This window comes from Mya arenaria, chromosome 7 (assembly GCF_026914265.1).
Source record: "Mya arenaria isolate MELC-2E11 chromosome 7, ASM2691426v1".
NCBI classification, from domain to species: domain Eukaryota; kingdom Metazoa; phylum Mollusca; class Bivalvia; order Myida; family Myidae; genus Mya; species Mya arenaria.
Window position 1 is genome coordinate 44,836,632 of NC_069128.1, and position 18,724 is coordinate 44,855,355.

The 18,724-nt window shown below is 32.8% G+C and overlaps 1 protein-coding gene across 5 annotated transcripts in view; it reads left to right on the forward strand.

The window, feature by feature from the left end:
- The first annotated feature begins 314 nt into the window (after positions 1–314).
- Positions 315–18,724, forward strand: part of LOC128240323 (uncharacterized) — a 62,358-nt gene continuing 43,948 nt past the window's right edge. For 3 of the 5 annotated variants that reach the window (XR_008262142.1, XM_052956922.1, XM_052956925.1), the window contains exons 1-7: positions 315–560; positions 5,006–6,057; positions 6,389–6,451; positions 7,576–7,638; positions 9,465–9,527; positions 13,160–13,211; positions 13,591–13,691. Coding sequence is in view for 4 of the 5 variants with exons in the window: in XM_052956922.1 (XP_052812882.1) it covers positions 5,146–6,057; positions 6,389–6,451; positions 7,576–7,638; positions 9,465–9,527; positions 13,160–13,211; positions 13,591–13,691 (1,254 nt within the window). In the remaining variant the exon portion in view is untranslated. Of the gene's footprint in view, positions 561–5,005; positions 6,058–6,388; positions 6,452–7,575; positions 7,639–9,464; positions 9,528–13,159; positions 13,212–13,590; positions 13,692–13,914; positions 15,437–18,724 lie in introns of those variants that run through there. The other 2 variants (XM_052956924.1, XM_052956923.1) reach the window with 2 other exon arrangements.

The following is an 18,724-nucleotide window of genomic DNA, read 5'->3' on the forward strand; positions in this document are numbered from 1 at the left end:
CATATTAAATAATATTCGATTCTACTCTCTTTCATCGGAGACGTATGCTGTTTCCTGTTTCATTATGTATCTCTTTAGACGTGTACTCACAAAACTAGATTGAAAAGTATCAACACGGAAATCCTTTAATTTAAACAGATAATACATTTTTAGTTCATGCTTTCTATAATTTATACTCATCAAGATACATTGAACTCACTAACAATACAAATGAAGTCTTATACCAAAAGCCTTTGTAGAATTTAATATCATGTAGACACTGAATATTCTCTCTTACCAAAACTGTTGACTGCTCCCTCTGGGATTTCAGTAAAAGCATTTTATATATATAACAAGATCGATGCCGAAGCTTTGGTTTCGGTGAAGCATTTTAAAATTGCTCTCTTTTGTGTTTTAAACGTAATTACTTTTTTCGATAGGTTTAAAAAGGAGAATATGTTTGTGTGTGTTCAGTGAGTAGATAGATGTGCTTTAACGGATGAAAGATAAGTGTTTTAAACCTTCAAAAGAGAAAGTAGATTTTTCAACAAGGAAGTTTTTTGCTTCTGAATATAATTCAGGTTTGTTCGTTTATATCATTATAAGCTCGGTTATTTAGAAAGCTAACAATTTATTTTAAACACTGTCGTGTCCGCTTCCGGAGTCAAATCCACTAGTACTAAGTGTCTAATGAGAGCAAACTGAGGGTGCAAAATGTAATGAGAAGTTAGGGAAGTAACAATTCGCCCTGTACTTTTCATTGTATTATTAATAAAGGAGGCTCAACAAACAAAGCCCATAAGCAAAAACTTTTTATGTGTTAAATAAAGAATAACTTTAAAAAGAGACCTTTTTTGATGTGGACTTTCCGAAAATACGTCTACTTTCGATTTCCGATTTTTATTCTTTGCTATTTGCTGTAAATGAATTCTACTTTCGCTATCGCGTTAACAGTGTTTTCGCAACAATAAATTCGTCAATAACTCATCAACATTGTGTAACTAAACATACATATAGAATTGAAGTTATTACTAACAAACCTAATTTTAAAACAATAGAAATACTACGAAAAACGCGTTTTAATCAATATTTACATTAAGATAGACTCTAAGCAGACAACACTTCTGCTAACGTATGAGCACTGGTCACCTCCCTTTGCGGGTAGCTGTTCGATCAATGTTGTACTAACTGCATAACTGTTGTTCATGCTGTCTGAAATGTATAAAACTCTTGATTTTTTTAGCTGGTCCTACTTGCAAAGTGACACGTTTGTTAAAAGTATAATGTGTCTGTTATTCATGACATGTTTCCTATAGTTAAGGCAGATCGTTGTATATATATGACTGTTGACTATACTTGTAAAAATGTAATGACTATTGTACGGAGAGTAACTCTTGTACATTTCTTATTTCGACTAAACTAAAAAACACACAAGCATAAGCTATTTGTTTGGATCAAAATGCCTCTCTCTCTGTGAGCAAAAAACACAGATAAATTGCATAATGATATTTGTATTGTTTCCAGATACAATATTGTATCCTCTGCTGTTGAGTCGTCCGTTATCGGACGCTTGTTATCTAATACTTCATATCCATTGGTGTTATAACGCGATGTTTCGACTAAGCAAAAAAAAACGTGAAAGCGAAAATCAAGAGATAATTAAGAAAACCAATTTGGTGTTTATAATGTTGATTTTATTTTCATTTGATTTTCATAACAATTGCAAATAATTGATGCGAACAAAATGTACGGTCCATTGACTTCAAAGTTATAATGCAACATTTACGTTTGCCGTCAAAAGCACTTTGTCCTGACAGTTATATGAGATATGCTTCCAAGAATAAACCGTGATTTAATTATTCGGGCTATTCTAAATGGCGCTCGATGTCCTGGGTTTCATCTTCCGATTTTTCGATTGAATGGCCTCAAACACTTCATTATTATAACCGACAGACACATATTCATCAATATTCGATTCTACTTCGTTGCATCTGAGGCATTTGCTTTTTCTTGTTCATTTGTTTTTTCTTCATCTGTGTTGCTAGATTGTGCTAAGAGGTATCAAAACAGGAATTCTTTAATTTAACAAATAAACAAGTTTTAGTTAATCCTTTTCACGATCTATATCGAAAACCTACAATCTTTTTTAAACTTCTTGGTGTGTCCCTTAATAAAGTAAATAAAGAATACATACTACCACACCATAGGTATTCCCTTAATTAAAGCTGTTTTCTATCAGAGGTGGTTGATATCATTTCTTTAAATATTCCTTATATTACATGTAGGCAGTAAATATCGTCGTTTAACAAAACTGTTGGCTGCTCCCGTAGAAACTTACGTCACTTGTTTATATAAATATGCCTGCTTGTGTGTATCCCTCATAAATATTTTAAATAAGTTTTTTAAAAGAGGTCATTTGGGAGTGTGTTAAATATTTGGATAAATAGGTTTTTAAATGATGACAAATAAGTGTTTTAAGTGTAAAAGAACAATAAAGGAGATTTAATTTAAACAAGGGAGTAATTTGCTTATGAATACAATGCAGGTTGGTTGACCTATTTTTTTTTTATTTTTTTTTTTGTAATCCTATTCATGATTTTGAAATCCACACTGAACGTTTTAGATTCATTCTTTAAGTTATATTCACTAAGTTTGATGGCCTATGTTACCTATAGTGCTAACGTAGAGATTATAGTCAAAGTAATGTAACATTAAATAAGATCGAGACTTAAGTGTAAGTTTTGACTTACTATTATTGTTATTTTGATGTGCTTTCACTTGTCTTAGAGTCTTAATTACACTCAATATGTTTAAAATGTTCATTTCCGAGTGTGTTCAATATTTGGATAAATGCGTTTATAAATGATGATATCCAAGTGTTTTAAGTGTAACAAAGCTAAAGAGGCGATCATATTTAATTAAGGAAGTCATTTGCTTTATTAATACAATGCAACTTCGTATCTCCGGTCTTCGCTACTCATTCGATTTCTTTCATACTTTTTTAATCCAGTCATTAAAATACGATTCATTAAACCGTGACGACAGAAATGTCTTTTGCTAACGTTTGATTGATTTTAGTCATGGAATTGCTATATCGAAAAAAGACCGACGCTGAGTGCTTGAAATAACCTAATGACTTATACGAATAATTATGATAAAAAACTAAGTCGTTACATGTAAATTATCGACTTACCGATTCTAATGGCATGGGCAATTGCAAGCCAGACGTATATTTCATTTATTTATTGGTATATAGATAGTACCTGTTTGCCAGTGCATTCAGCATTATCAATTCGTCGGCACAGTGCTATTAAATTAAGCTCGAATAATACGTCAGTGTATAATTCTATAATCTGCCAACAGATTCATGTTTGTAGTATACATCGACATGTTGTTATTTTACTTAAATATCACTGTATGTCCTATTATGCAGAAGGAGTCCGTCATAATGATTGCATGTATACTATGTAGAAATAGACACGGGAAAATGCGAGTTACCATAACCTTGCGATGGCCTTAATCGACAGCACGTTTACACACACATACAATGCAGATATTGTTATAGTATTTACATTGTATTCGCCCCTGAGGATACTTATAGCCGCACGGTCTGAAAACAGTTTACTCCCTAAAATCCGTACCATTCAAACTAACATTCTATTTTGCCTATGTAACTATATAACTAAAAATGTACGCATTATTTATTTAACGCACTGATTTAGATCCAATCGGAACGGGTACATTTCCCCGTCATAACCAACATATGTGACAGCCATATCGAAATGACATGCACGATGCGTTTTCATTCGGTTCAGAACGCGATTGGTAATGCCGTTATCGAGCTAAGACATATAAGTATAGGTATGTTTACTGTTGCTGCTTTGTTAATTTAGTATACTGTTATGGATCATCCGTCCCTTGATCTCAAGGCATTGACATACAATTGGCTTGCTGTAAATACTATGTTTACGGTATATATAATATTTGTTAGGGACGTTGACATACAATCAGCTTGCTATATGCAAGATGCGTGTTCGCTTTATGCGATACATGTAAGGGACAGGATAAAATTAAAATCATAGCTGTACTTATCGATCAAAAATCTAATCAAACTATAACCGACCCTCTTCCATCATGCCATTTTCATACGTATAATTCAAATATCTAAACCATGAGTGAAGTTATATATTAAAATAACAAACATATTATTCGTTTGTTACACAGCGCAATATTTGAGAGGCTGGAACGCATATTTATGATTTGCGATATATACAGTGATTGGCACGGCGTTAATGTCTTAAAGGGACTTTACACAAGATTGGCACGGCGTTAAGGTCTTAAAGGGCTTATACACCAGATTGGCACGGCGTTAAGGTCTTAAAGGGCTATACACCAGATTGGCACGGCGTTAAGGTCTTAAAGTAACTATACACCAGATTGGCACCAATTTTTTTCCTTAACGAATCTCATGACAATTATTTAATAAATTTTTGTTACTCTTTGATATTATAATTGTTAAAATAAATACCAAAATGTAAAAAGTAAATCGAGTCGGAAACCGGGTTCGCACCGGTGTCGCCAAAAATGCAGTTAAGTGATGTATCAACTGTGTTACGAAGGCTTACCATAAACCGTTGGAATATTTAAGCTTTATACCTAACTTTGTAATATCACGTGATAACATCGACTAGCCAATTACGCTTAAGACTTAATTCTAGTAGGTAGACATACCTAGTAATCTTTTTTTAATTGAAAAAAACGACAAAAACTGCGAAAAATAAATTAATTGTAAACTATGTGATACTCCAGTTAGTGAGTTTCAACGCATTGTACACATCGATACCATGTTTATGTCAGTTTTCGGCAACTTTCTTTTTTTTCGCAATTTCATCGTACAGTGTATAGCCCCTTTAATGACAAATGTGTTCACAGATCACGTTGCTTTCAGTCAGCTTTGCAACAAACACTTTTTTAAAAAATTGTATGTTCATGATCTTGAGTATCATTTCAATGTTCTTATTTTCAGTGATAGATGTACTTGAATAAAGATGTAGTGATGACTTTGAAACAACAGATTGACCAATAACAATGAATAAAATTAAAGTTTCGCATTAAAGAAAGTTTTGGTTGAACTCATTTTATGTTGAACCTTCCTTATCATATGACATGGCATCAAAGCAGATTCAGTGTGAAATGTGCGGTAATGAAAATGCAGTTGGAAATTGCAACAGTTGCGGATACGTTGGTGAAACTTGTATAGATATTCACAAGACAATAAAGGTTTTTCAAACGCATACTGTGATTATGAACGAGGCTGTTAAAATGCATGAGTATGGATCAGAAACTCCAAATCTCATATTGCGGGACATCACAGAAGAACGATGTAAGCAGCATCCGACTGAGAAGGTTATATTTCTATGTACTATTCATGATTCCATGATTTGTGGCCGATGCCTTCATTCGAAACATATTCCTTGTGCAAAAGACGTCGTTGACTTGTTGCATGAAGTGGTTAACATTGACTGCGATAAAGTCAACACAATGAAGTCATTATTAAAGGAGGTAAAAACTGAAGTTCTGCTTTTAAAAGATGAAGCAGAACACAGTAAGGAGTGCTACAAAATAAATGCTGATAAATGCGTGCAAGAATGTATGGGATTAGGAAATAAAATTAAACAACGTGTAGATGAATTGACAAGTGGCATTAGAAACGGAATAACGAAGAAACATAACGAAAACATGACCACTCATTCCCATATTACTAACATGTGTGAAGAGAAAACCAAATGGTGTAACGATGTAGAAAGTAAAATTGATAGTTTTGTTGACAATAATATGGCTGGACACTTGTATCTAATGAGCAGACATTTTGAGAAAGAGGCTTCGGATGCCAGATCCCACCTGAAAGAAATCAAACAAACGCATACTTTTAAAGGGTTCGACTTCAAAGAAAACAATGTTATTCTTAAATGCCTTTTTGAGGATTTGGAGGAAGTTTGTGAACAACAAGACGAAGTTACTGGGAGCGACGATGGCAATGCCAACGATGTTTTCGCAGCTACCCCAAAAATAAACAAGGTATCTCTTATGATGTCGGTTCCTATTAAATGTGACATTCCTTACCAGTCACATGTCGCTTTTTATCTCAGTTGCATGGTAACAACAACGAATTGTTTTAGCGTTACATCACGAAATTGTCTTCTTTGAAACATATAGTGTTCTATGAACTCATGCATGAAATCTTTATAATCATTCATTTTGGCCTGTCAAAGTATAACATATTGCATCGTACTAATACGTATAAGAATATCCTGATTTGATTAAATTTGACCGATAGTAAAATCCGTTTTCAAACGTGTAATTTCTTTAAAGAACTCTTAATGTTAAAGGTTTTCATGTTTGATTTCAGACCCGGCGAGAGCTCACTGTACTGTTGAATCAGGCCAAACACGAATTAGATAACTCAGAAAAGGTTTGTACAAATCTGATCGTGTAAAGCATTACACAACACTGTCTTAAAATACGATACAATAGAACGTAGCAACTATGATCAAATTTTGTCTTCGCAAGATCACTTTAACAGCCACAGAATAACACGTTGTGGTTAAATATCACACCAATATTATCGTCAAACAAATGTTGGGGTAAGAATAACACTGTTTTGTTTCTTCTCGTAAGCAATTGAAGCCGATCAACAAAAACTTAATTCCATCGCATTACTACGTAAACCTTTTGAAATGGACTTTATGGTTTCAACTGAATCAAACACTAATGATAGTACATTTTTGAAAGATGCCTATATAAATATATTTAATTGAATTGTAGAAAAAGTTTTAGTAATTGTTTCGCCCTTTGTCCAATATACCTTTCCTTCCAATATACATTGTCCTACTATTGAATGGAAGCTACACTGAAAATAGCTAAATGTTTAACAGAGGCCCTGTGTAAAGGCACAAAGCCATGCACTAGACGGCAGATACATAACGTACAAACAACACTGCATCAAACTATATTTACAGTTTGTACAGTAAGGATTCAATTTAAGGTAATTGAATATGAGATCTGTATCTGATCGTTGAGTGCTTGTATTTTTGCATGTAATTCATTGTATGAGTTAAAACGATTTGCGGTGTCATCAAGTTGATGGCATTGATGTTGACACGCAGGTCGTGTCAAATACGAGTTAACTCCCCGCACTAGACATATAGCCTATCACGTGTAATGCGTCATATCATAATGTTCCATTTAATATGTATACCTTACTATGAATTCCTTTTTATTTTTACGGTTTCAATATGTAATAATATAAATTTACCTCAAATGTCCAAACATGTAATGGCTTGTGCGTATGAAGATGTATCGTACTTTTGTGTATTGAAGTTAAGGGAGGCTTCTCAAGCGAAAAAAATTAAAAAGTTACAGAATTCACTTTATTTGGCAAAACAATAAGATTGTTTTGTTATATATCAGCAAAATAAACAAATTGTTAAAACCAAAACAAATAAATTCGATAGACGCTTTGCATTGATATTTTCTGTTCTGATAGTCCAATTTAAACAGCTAACTAATAATATTAGGCCGTTTTACCGCTTTCAGACAAGAAAGCAGCTCGAGAAAGAGTTACTGAAAGCGAAACAGGACACACAGAAATCTGAAAACGTAAGTTTTCTATAAAAATTATTTGACAAGTAGGTGAATAAATGTATGACAGTATCTGAGTAAAACGGGCAAACTAATTAAATACATGCCTTTCCTATGCCTAGTAGAAAAGGTGCAATTTAAATTTTCACTTCTTATTTTGCAGTGAAATTTTCACTGTTGTTTATTTTACTGATAAAACGTAATATTTCATCGAAAAGCACGAATGAAACTCCAATATTAAGGTACAACAACTATTTAAACTAACAACAGACATAAGGGAAATCATACTTTGACGCTTTAGTGACCTGTTTCACGTCGAATTCGGGGTGTAAGCACGTATCCGTCGAAACTGCAGGTCGAGTCGAATACGAACTCTTCGAAAGAGACGTGTAACCGGTCACCAGTAATGCGCGTCAAATTATCATATTATATTTAATGTATACCTTACTATGATTTCCTTTTTATTTTTCAATCATTTATTGAATATGTTTGTAGAGATTTATAGGGAAAGCCAGAATAGTGCACCTCTTATATAAGTAAACCCTTACGATAAAACGACTGTTATATTTAGTCATTGTTTATAATATTCGATAGACGCATTGCATTTCCTTTCTGTTCTGATAGTGCAATTTAAACTGCTAATGTTATAATATCCTTCCGTTTTGCCGCATCAGACAATAAAGCAGTTCGAACAAGATTTACTGTAAGCTAAACAGGACATAGAGAAATATGAAAAGGTAAGTTTTCAATATAAGTTATTTGAAAAGTAGGTGAATAGAGATATGACATGTCTTTTAAAGCAACGTGTAGAATTGAGCTTGCTTGTTTGAAGGTGGTACCCTAATATGTTTCAGAAGACAGCATCTTAACTGAGTTTCAATGGTTGCTTACTTCATATTTGTTAAACAAATATTTTGCGTTTATGTGTGTGCTATCTTCGATTGTGGACATTTCCATATCTTAACAATTTGTTGATAAAGTCGAAACAAAAACGACGCCTAATCATCATAAACTACTTAATCCCGCAGAGATTTATCAGCTAATGTATGCATAAACGGCCGGTCTGTGTTGTTAAACACGGTGTGTGTCTCTGGCTTAAACTGTGTTGGTCCAGAGCCTGTGTTGGTACATAGTCTTTTAACGCAGTGTTTGTTGGCGTTGTTTTTCCTGTATTATACAACCTAACATACAAAACACAATCATGCTTTTACCTTGAAAAGCGGAAAAACGTAGTAAACATATACGTTTTTTTAAAGGCCATCGTTTAGACCCTTCTGATTACCAGGAAAAAACAGATGTTAGGTATGAATGACAGGGAAACCAGTTGTCAAATACGATTGACGGGGAAATCAATTGTCAAATATGATTGACGGGGAAATCAGTTGTCAAATATGATTGACGGGGAAATCAGTTGTCATACAAGATTAACAGGAAAACCGTATTGACAAATATGAATTCAAGCTGTAATCGGCAGGACATATGAATACTTACGCAGCGAGAAATGAAGCCCATTTAGCCAACTGATTGGACTCTTATTATAGTTGTAAAATTTGATGTTTTCAGGCGGTCAGATAAGTTCTCGTCTTATTTCTGTCGTGAAACTGGCCCCAGTTATGCTTTAATTGCATTCAATAGAAATAGTATCAGTTATGCATACTGATATGTTATGTTACACTGTTCCAGACACTTCGATTGTGGTCATTTGATGTTTTCAGGTCAGATATTTTCTCGTCTTATTTTTGTCGTAAAACTGGCCCCAGTTGTATGCTTTAAGTGTATTAAATAGAAATAATAACCGTTATGCATACTGATATGTAATGTTACAAATTAATTCACTATTCCAGGCACAGAAGGAACTGCGTGATGAGCTGAAACGAGTGAAACGAGACCTATATCATTCAGAAAAGGTAAAACCTCTTCCAACCATTTGTTTTGAATATCTTCGCAAGGGTTTAAGGGGAAAGCGAGAATAGTGCACCTCTTACATGTGTAAACCCTTACTATAAAACAACTGTTATGATGCATACTATATTTAGTCATTGTATATAATATTCGATAGACGCATTGCATTTCCTTGAATATCTTCGCAAGGATTTTAGGGGAAAGCGAGAATAGTGCACCTCTTACATTTGTAAACCCTTACTATAAAAGAACTGTTAGGATGCATACTATATTTAGCCATTTAAAATATAATATTCGATAGACGCATTGCATTTCCTTGAATATCTTCGCAAGGATTTAAGGGGAAAGCGAGAATAGTGAACCTTTAGTAAACCCGCACTATAAAACAACTGTTATGATGCATACTATATTTAGTCATTGTATATAATATTCGATAGACGCATTGCATTTCCTTGAATATATTCGCAAGGATTTAAGGGGAAAGCGAGAATAGTGAACCTCTTACATTTGTTAACCCTTACTATAAAAGAACTGTTAGGATGCATACTATATTTAGTCATTGTATATAATATTCGATAGAAGCATTGCATTTCCTTGAATATCTTTGCAAATATTTAAGGGGAAAGCGAAAATAGTGAACCTTTAGTAAACCCGCACTATAAAACAAATGTTTAAAAGTACATTAAATTTAGTTATCATATATAAAGTTCGATAAACGCGTTGTGTTGTCGTTTTGGTCTGATAATCCAACTCAAACATTTTACGTACTATTCTGCCATTCTGCCGCTTTCAGACAAGGAAGGGTTTCGAACAAGATGTACTAAAAGTGAAACCGGGCATTGAGAAATCTGAAAAGCTCAGTTATTTATATAATTTTCTGTAAGTATTTGCATAAATATGACATTATAGAAACTTGAGTAAAACGGGCGAAATAAATTAAATCCATGCTATTTAAATGTCAAGTCAAAAACGAACAGAATAGGCTATTGAACGTAACTTATAAGAATCAGAGATGTTAGAACATTCCGACACTTTTTCAAACAAGGAACGAGCTAGGTGGTGAGCTGATAAAAGTAAAACATGACCTTGACGAACTGAAAGATGGTGAGACATTTACTAAGAGGTTTTATGAATCAAAGCGTGCATGTAAACAGAGGTAGTACTTGTTGTAAACTGTAAACCTTATACTTGTGCTGGCAAGAGCAAGTGTTTGTATATGGATAATCATCGACTTCAACTCGAAAAATACGCAAATGATGTTTTCAATTCATTAAAACTAGTTACTTGCCATTAGCTACAATTTGTTAAAGAATACCATCATAATTTGGAAAAGGTGAGGCCTTTGATAAACATTTTTACTAAGATTTTATCTCCTAATTCCCTGTGTTAATACGGTATAAACGATATTTCGAACATGGAATAAATAGAATAAATATTTATCGACATTGTCATTTATCGAGAAGTTATTTTGCTTCATATATTGAATAAGCTGTTAATGATATAATTTCAATTTCGCGATATAAACTGCAATGCATTGTAGAACTTGAAGATCACATGCTGATCCGTAAAGCACGTATAAAATATGTATGTTTACCAATACATATTAAATTTGCATTGTGAAAAGATATATAAACAAAATGTCGATAAGTATACTTTATGTATAATGGCTTAAAAATATTAAGACGTAAAGCATGTATGACTAAACCATTGTCTTTTCTTCATACCACACGGATCGTATTGCTGTCCGTAACACGTGAACCGAATTGATCTTGAGTATTCAGACGCAGCATTTGAGCTATTGCGATAAGCAGAAGGCATGAGTGCACTTTTAACCTGGTATCGTCCTTGTGTAAGGGTATTTAGTTGTTTTTGTATAATACTATAATCAATGCCTCAGATCAAATGAAAATTTAAAAAAAATAAACAAAATGAACGTATGGGCGAGACGGTCAACTCAATGATTTGTGTGTGCCATAGGAAGTTTGAGGGGGTTACTCCCAGAGGAGTTGAACATACGCGGGAGAGACGACACACTGATTTTGGGTTATTGTTTGAAGGTTCGGTGCTCCACCCTCGATTGGGAACCTAGGTGTACTAGCTTTTGGTGCAATTGGGTTGGGGTTCAAGACCCCTTTAAATATAATTTAAGCGAGAACTAAGGCGTGCTTTTAAGCGGGTCTAATGGACAACCGTTTAGGGTGATTTTAGCTAGAAGTAACAGAGATTTGTCCAGTGTGTTTTCAATTCCTGAGGTCATTCCACAGCAATATATTCAACAATAAATTGTGTTATAATATGGACCTCATATATATATAACACATCATAGGACTGTTAAGTAATTCAATGTACATGGGAAGTGGCCATAACACTGTGATATTTAGTACAGCAACTTGTTTACTAACAACATTAAATAGACATGTTTTTACATGCCAATTAAACTCAAGTTTCATTATTTGAAAAAATATAATAAAGAACGACTCACCTAGAAATAAAATAAATGTGTCCGTTAAGTGTATTTCATTGGCTTGGGCTTTTCAACAACAAAATCTCATTATACTATTTAACAATATAATAAAGAACGACTCACATAGAAATAACAGAAATGTGTCCATTAAGTGTATTTGATTGGCTTGGGCTTTTTAACAACCAAATCTCATTATACTATCTAATTTGTAATAACCTTATTGGAAAGCTTTAACTAATACAATACTTTTAACATTATATATGACAATTGTTTCTTCATTGGTAAATGACGGAAGGTGCTTAACTAGTTCTTAAAAATGAAAAAGTGGACAGTGTATATATTCCATTTTAAATCAAAGGGTTTACTTCCAATGTTTTTTTATTAATTATTTATATCCCACAGATGGTAAACTAACTCCAAAGGTTGTTGTTATTATCTTCTGTTTTTTTGTCTTACATTTATATAAATTTCTTGCGTTCCAGCCAAGGGTGTTATCAAATGATGTGATTAAATGCGGTGTTTTTTGTGTAATTAATTCAGGTTGGGGTTTTAATCCACAAGCTGGACCATAGGCGTGATCATAAACGATCGGGCTTGTGAAATTATAGGAATATTTGAAGTTGAAACTCCGAGCGAGAACATAGGCGTGAGATGAAACGAGTTTGTGTAATCGTAGGAAGGTTAGGTGAACCCCCGAGATGTTAAAATGGTAGGATAGTTAGCGCACCGGTGTTAGTAATTGTACGAAGGTTAGGTGTTCCTACCCCTGAGAGGTTAACAAGGCGTGACAGCTAGCTCACCGGTGCACGTACTTGTAGAAGGGTTGGGTTTTTAACCCACGCGAGTGGTTAAATAGGCTTTATATTAAGCGCACTGGTATTTTCGTAATTGTAGGACTGTTAAGGGTAAACATGTTTGATTAATCGCGTTGGATTGTGTAAGAAATAGGTGCACTGGTGTGTGGGTTGTTTTTGGGAGGTTTGCATTTCGAATCCAAAGCAGAAATATAGGCCTGGTGTTAAGTTAAGTGCACTGGTCTTGTATAAATGTTGCTCTATTGATAAAGTATATACTCTAATTTAATTAGTATACCTAATACTATATTTTGATTAAAATGCGTAGCATATACCATAAATAAACGGTTGAAGTCATTCATATTTTGTCTGCTTTAAGGAAAATGCAGTTGCCAAGGCACAGCTTTCACCCCTGATGGACAATATCAAGTGTAAGTTGTCTTGTATTAACTACGTATTGTGCAGGTAACAAAACATTAATGTTTTGACAATACATTTTAAAATATTCATAGTAAGTGCAAAATAATAATAAAGAAATTGTTATGTATTATTCATTGCATGGAATGGTGTAAATTGTTGCGAGTATTTAGATAATATTAACTGTTGTTAACTGTTGGAACTGTTGTATTAAGCTGTTTTTATGTCATTTATAAAATCAATGTTTAAAGCAATAAGATTTGCGCTGCATCTACCCGCTCGACACGAATTGTTGAAAGAATTGTGTTGCTACTAACAAAACACTTTCGTGCTAGCAATATGTGCTTAAATCCATTATTGAGCTAATATTTTTTATGTCATTTTGTTTTTTAGGGACTCAACCAACTGGAACAGTTGATGTAAAGACAACCACTGATAAACACGGTTGGCTTATAATTGACTTGGTTTTTACATTCCCGGATGGCATTCAGAAGGTAATCATGTTGTGTTTTTTCTATTACTTATAATCACGTGTTTAAAGCTAACAAGTATTTTCAAAAACAGTTTAATACTGTTAAATGTATTATCTTGTACATATGAACATTACCTACGTTATATTGAAATACTGCCATAATCAGACTAATTCAGACGCAAAAAATGATTTTATTTAAATATTTTAATAGTCATCCTAAACTAAGGAAAGCGTTATTTTGATAGAAAAACAAGATCGGTGGAAGGCTAGCTCCAAGGCAAAATGACGGGCAGTGGGAACAATTCAACTAACACGACTGGCGTTTAAAAATAAGAGGCATAGTCCATGCTTACTTATACAAGTTAAAGTTACAAGCTTGTACATATCAGGGTCATATCATATTTTGTATCATTCCATACTAGCTTTTGTTCTTAAAAAATATTTAAACCTTCCCTTTTATTTTTCTTAATTTCTCATCTCGGACAGTATTAACGTTTTGTATAAGTATAATAGCTCAAGACATCTTCTTCAAAAAATCTACTTAAATTCCCATTTATGATTTGTGAATGTTAAACGTTTTCCTGTAAGATGATTTGTTTTAACACTTCAGTAAGTAAAAGCAATACATCTATACACAGAACGATGTGCATAGTATTTCCATTTTTTTTTCAATATATTTAATTTTGCAGAACATTTTAAACCTTAAAAGACAATCGCCTTGTACGGGGATAATGATTTCGAATTTAAGATTATGTCACTTAACGTCATATAATGCATATTTCAGGAATTGTCGAGCTTACTGACATATTTCAAGTCGAATTAAAAACACATTTATCAAGCTCTAGCTACATGCAATACTGAAGTATAGTACACGGAATACTTAGATAGTTTATCTTTGAAGACGGGTTCAATAAGCCACATGGCCCGTGAGAAAAACGAAATACACAAATAACATTTATTTATGACAAAGGAAGTGGAGCATTTTAATATACGAGCTTTTAGAATTTGATATTTTTGCAATACCTTATACAGATAAGGAAGGAAGTGATTAAGGACAACGTGGACTTTGAAAAGTGAATGTTCACATCATAGACAGAGAAGATGTCAATACACGTACACATATATACAGTTTCAACATAGTGCAACATAAAAATCTGAGTCAAATGAACTTTTAGCATATTGAATACACACATTTCAAAGACACAATTATCGACCATTTAATACTTACACAACAATGAATGCAATGAATGGCTTTTCCAATGCGTACAAATGTGACGAAACATAATTTAACAACAAACTAAGCGATTTTATCTTTGTTAACTAGATCTTAATTTAAAAGCTTAATGTAATATGTATTTAATTTTATGAGATCAGTAATAAGAGTACTTTCGATAAGTTGTTTGAATTTATACATACACGGATTGGTTATGTTTAGAAATGTACATTTTACATAAGATTCATCCGATCATTTTACTCCGTTTATAAGTATAATGCATACTGAGCGATATCCAGTCAGAATCTCAATTGAAATTTGCTTTCATTTAGAGTGTGACAACAAACATTTGTATATGTGCATGGCGTCATTTCCTTTATTAAATACCAAAAATCTTCAAACTTTTGTTCACAAATCGAAAAATATCTCTTTACAGATAAGAAATGGTTTATTTATATTTAATTAATCTTTACCATATAATAGAATGAGATATAAACGTATGACTTGCTGAAATACTGACAATTATGCGAAAGCAGTCCTAATGTATATTTAATAAAACGTGTGTGTGTGTGGTGGTGTACTTATTATTTTGACCATCAGAAATAAAAGCAATGTTAAATCATATAGCTTTAAAACACAACAAACATGCTGGTTATAAGATACGAAAAACAAGGTATGGCATGTGATACGTATATATACTCGGCAAAAAGGATTGCTACATGAATATATAAATAACAAATAGCTGTATATATATCAAGTATAGTTTTCATGCATTGTATCGTATGGAAGAAAACTCTTAGCCAGTAACCCCGCTTACTAATTGGAAATGCTTTTTTGAAAATGACATGTTCTATTAAACTTAAGCACAAAGGGCCCTTAAACAGCCCTGTATTTATTAAAGTACATTTTTAATCACATGTTAATCGAACTGTGTTTGTACAACAGTAAATCGTTTAACAAAATACTTGAAGCATACAAATCAGATTTTAATAAACATGCGTGTTACATATAAAAATACAGTGCGTTCCTTACTGTCTTTATTGGTATAAGGACAGTTCCTTATCGACCGTTATTGCCTGCAGTCTAATCTACACTTATAACCTCTGGCCTGCCCTATAAAATGGAATGTTCCGGAAACGACGTAAACGAAATGCTTATATTAAATATGACAATTGAATGATGATAGGAGTTCAAATTAATAACAGTAATACCAGTATGTACATTAAACCACTAAAACCATGAGCTCTTAAACCTGAGAAAAAGAGAGATGAATAACACATCGAATAGTTTCAGTAAAATGCTACTGCTTTAGTTTCTTATATTTACAGTTAATGTTATAAAAACACATCGCGTATATATGCATCCATGGTTGTATTGTATGTACAATAGATTTACAAGTATATGTACACGAAACACATGTCATATCACAAAATAATTTTCTTTCTTTTCCTTAATAAAGTTGCCTTTATATCACTAGATAACAAATATAAAGCAATAACATTTTTGAGTTAAGAGAACGGCATGCATTTTTATTTCAACAGCGTGAATTGCACTTTACCATATGCAGTAAGCATTAAAAATATATAAATAATAATTACATTGGGTGGAAAAAACAACTATAAAAACTGCTTTTAAAATCAGATGTTGTTACTTCCGTTTGAACAAAACTGACCAAAACTATATATTTCTTTTTAATATTCAAATATGCAAATTAGTGCATTGATATAAAAAAATCGCTTACGCTTGAAAAAAGATTTGTTTTGGAAATAAACTCACCGTCTATAAGGAAAACGGCTATTCCGTTCTCCCAAACGTTCCTTGTATATTTGTTTAGGTACAAAACATTGGCCGAAAACTTTTGTTCGAACATAAATGCAATGCTATTGCTCGGTATATCTATGTTTTTAAAACGTCTGTTGTCAAACTTAGCTAATACACTTAAATAACCTCCACATGTGATAGCAACAATGAAGTATGGTCTTCATCCCGTCTTGGAAACAACCCGTCTACAAACGAAAAACGATATTTTCTGAAAATGACTGATTTGAAATGCATGTATCATGAACCCATTTTCTATTATGAAACAAACAATACAACTGGTAGAACGGCTTTTAATCTAAATAAATGTTAATCCACTCATGATTAATCACTTTCAAATATTTGTTTTCAGTAAATGATGGCAACTGTTATGTTGTTAACGTGTCCCTACCCTATTTTATTAGTGCATAAATTGTTATAAATAGGATTGTACATGCATTAAAAGTGGATTGATGAATGTTTATGAGGGCTAGCCAGTCTACGTCATTAGCGATCAAAGGTTTGGCATGAGGGACGTCCCTCGGGTATAGCAAAGGGTTAATCAAATACGGGGTATTTAGAAATTTAAATAAAATACCAAATAAACTACAAAAATAAGCAGCTAAGTATTCCAAACAATTTATTTTATAATTCTGTTTAAGTGTATTTTATAATACACGTGAAAACATGTTTTTCTATAAAAACTTGTGAAATAAAATAATCTAACACTGGAATCACAAAATATTCTTCTATTTATACATTACCAAACAGCTCTGTGAACCGTAATGTTATGTAATTATATAAATAAATAGAAATGTTTGTTCTTAATATGCCACGTCTAAATGTGTCTTTTTATTTGAAATCATAAGCCGATTAGTTTAAAAAATACTATTAGACACAACATTGGAATTTATTGAGTCACAACTGGTGATAGCAACAAGGGCATGTATGGGATGTGATATAATGTGCTTGTAGGCTCGTAACAGGAGGCAATAAATGTAAAAACTATAAAAGTGATATTAATCTTCAGTAAGATGAAAACATAAAATCATTTTAAGGATTCTCGTGTGTTACAATAATTCAGTTGAAACAAGCCCAATAATCGAAAAATCAATTCCCTATTCCCTATTCCTTAAAACTATTCTATTACCTCCTCTAGAAAAAAATCAATTCTGTTTCAATGATATAATTTTGGAAGATTCTAAAAAGAACTTGTGTAACCCATTAATACATACAGCTTGAACTTGCAACCTGAGCAAAGGATGTCTATATAAAAACATGCTTGACAAAAATAGAGCTTACATACGTGGTCGACCGGCCGTGGAAAAACTGAGATAAAACCCTCCTTCTTAGGAAAACTCAGAAACTGCCCGATTAGCATCCATATTTACAGGATTTTTCTTGTACCACTAGATGTCGGGCCTCATTACCCATAAGTTCCTTATCAATGATGTATAAAAAACATATCATTTACATGAATCATGTACACGTACTGTATCAAGGTGTTCAAGTGTATATTACATCGCTATGTTTTTTGTAGACAATTGAAAACGAATAGACCATTTATATAATGAATTTGCATAATAACAGAAAACTTTCACCATAAACATTTCTTATAAAATTGATTAAGCAATTGAATCGATGTCTTTACATGTATACTGGCTGAGGTCACAAATCCGAACACTTTTTGAGTTTTTTTACAATTATCTTGGATTTTTTTTGTTGTAGTAACTTAAAATATTGCATGAAACATCTTTGGTTCATGTGAAAACAGCTGTCAAAGTACTGATTCACGATCTCATCAATTTTATGTTGTAAACCGTTCATTTTATGGACAGTAAAACACCCTTAAAATTATGCTATGGAGAGCACAAATACCGAACACTTGAAAAGCGCAATACATGGTCCTACAAATATAATTAAAAAGTATGCTATATTAAATAAACACTTAGCTGTAAAGTGATTTATTGTTTTCGATGTTTTTTCCAAAACATTCAATTCAAATGTAAAGCGTGATTTCTATTTATAAATATCTTGAATGTAGG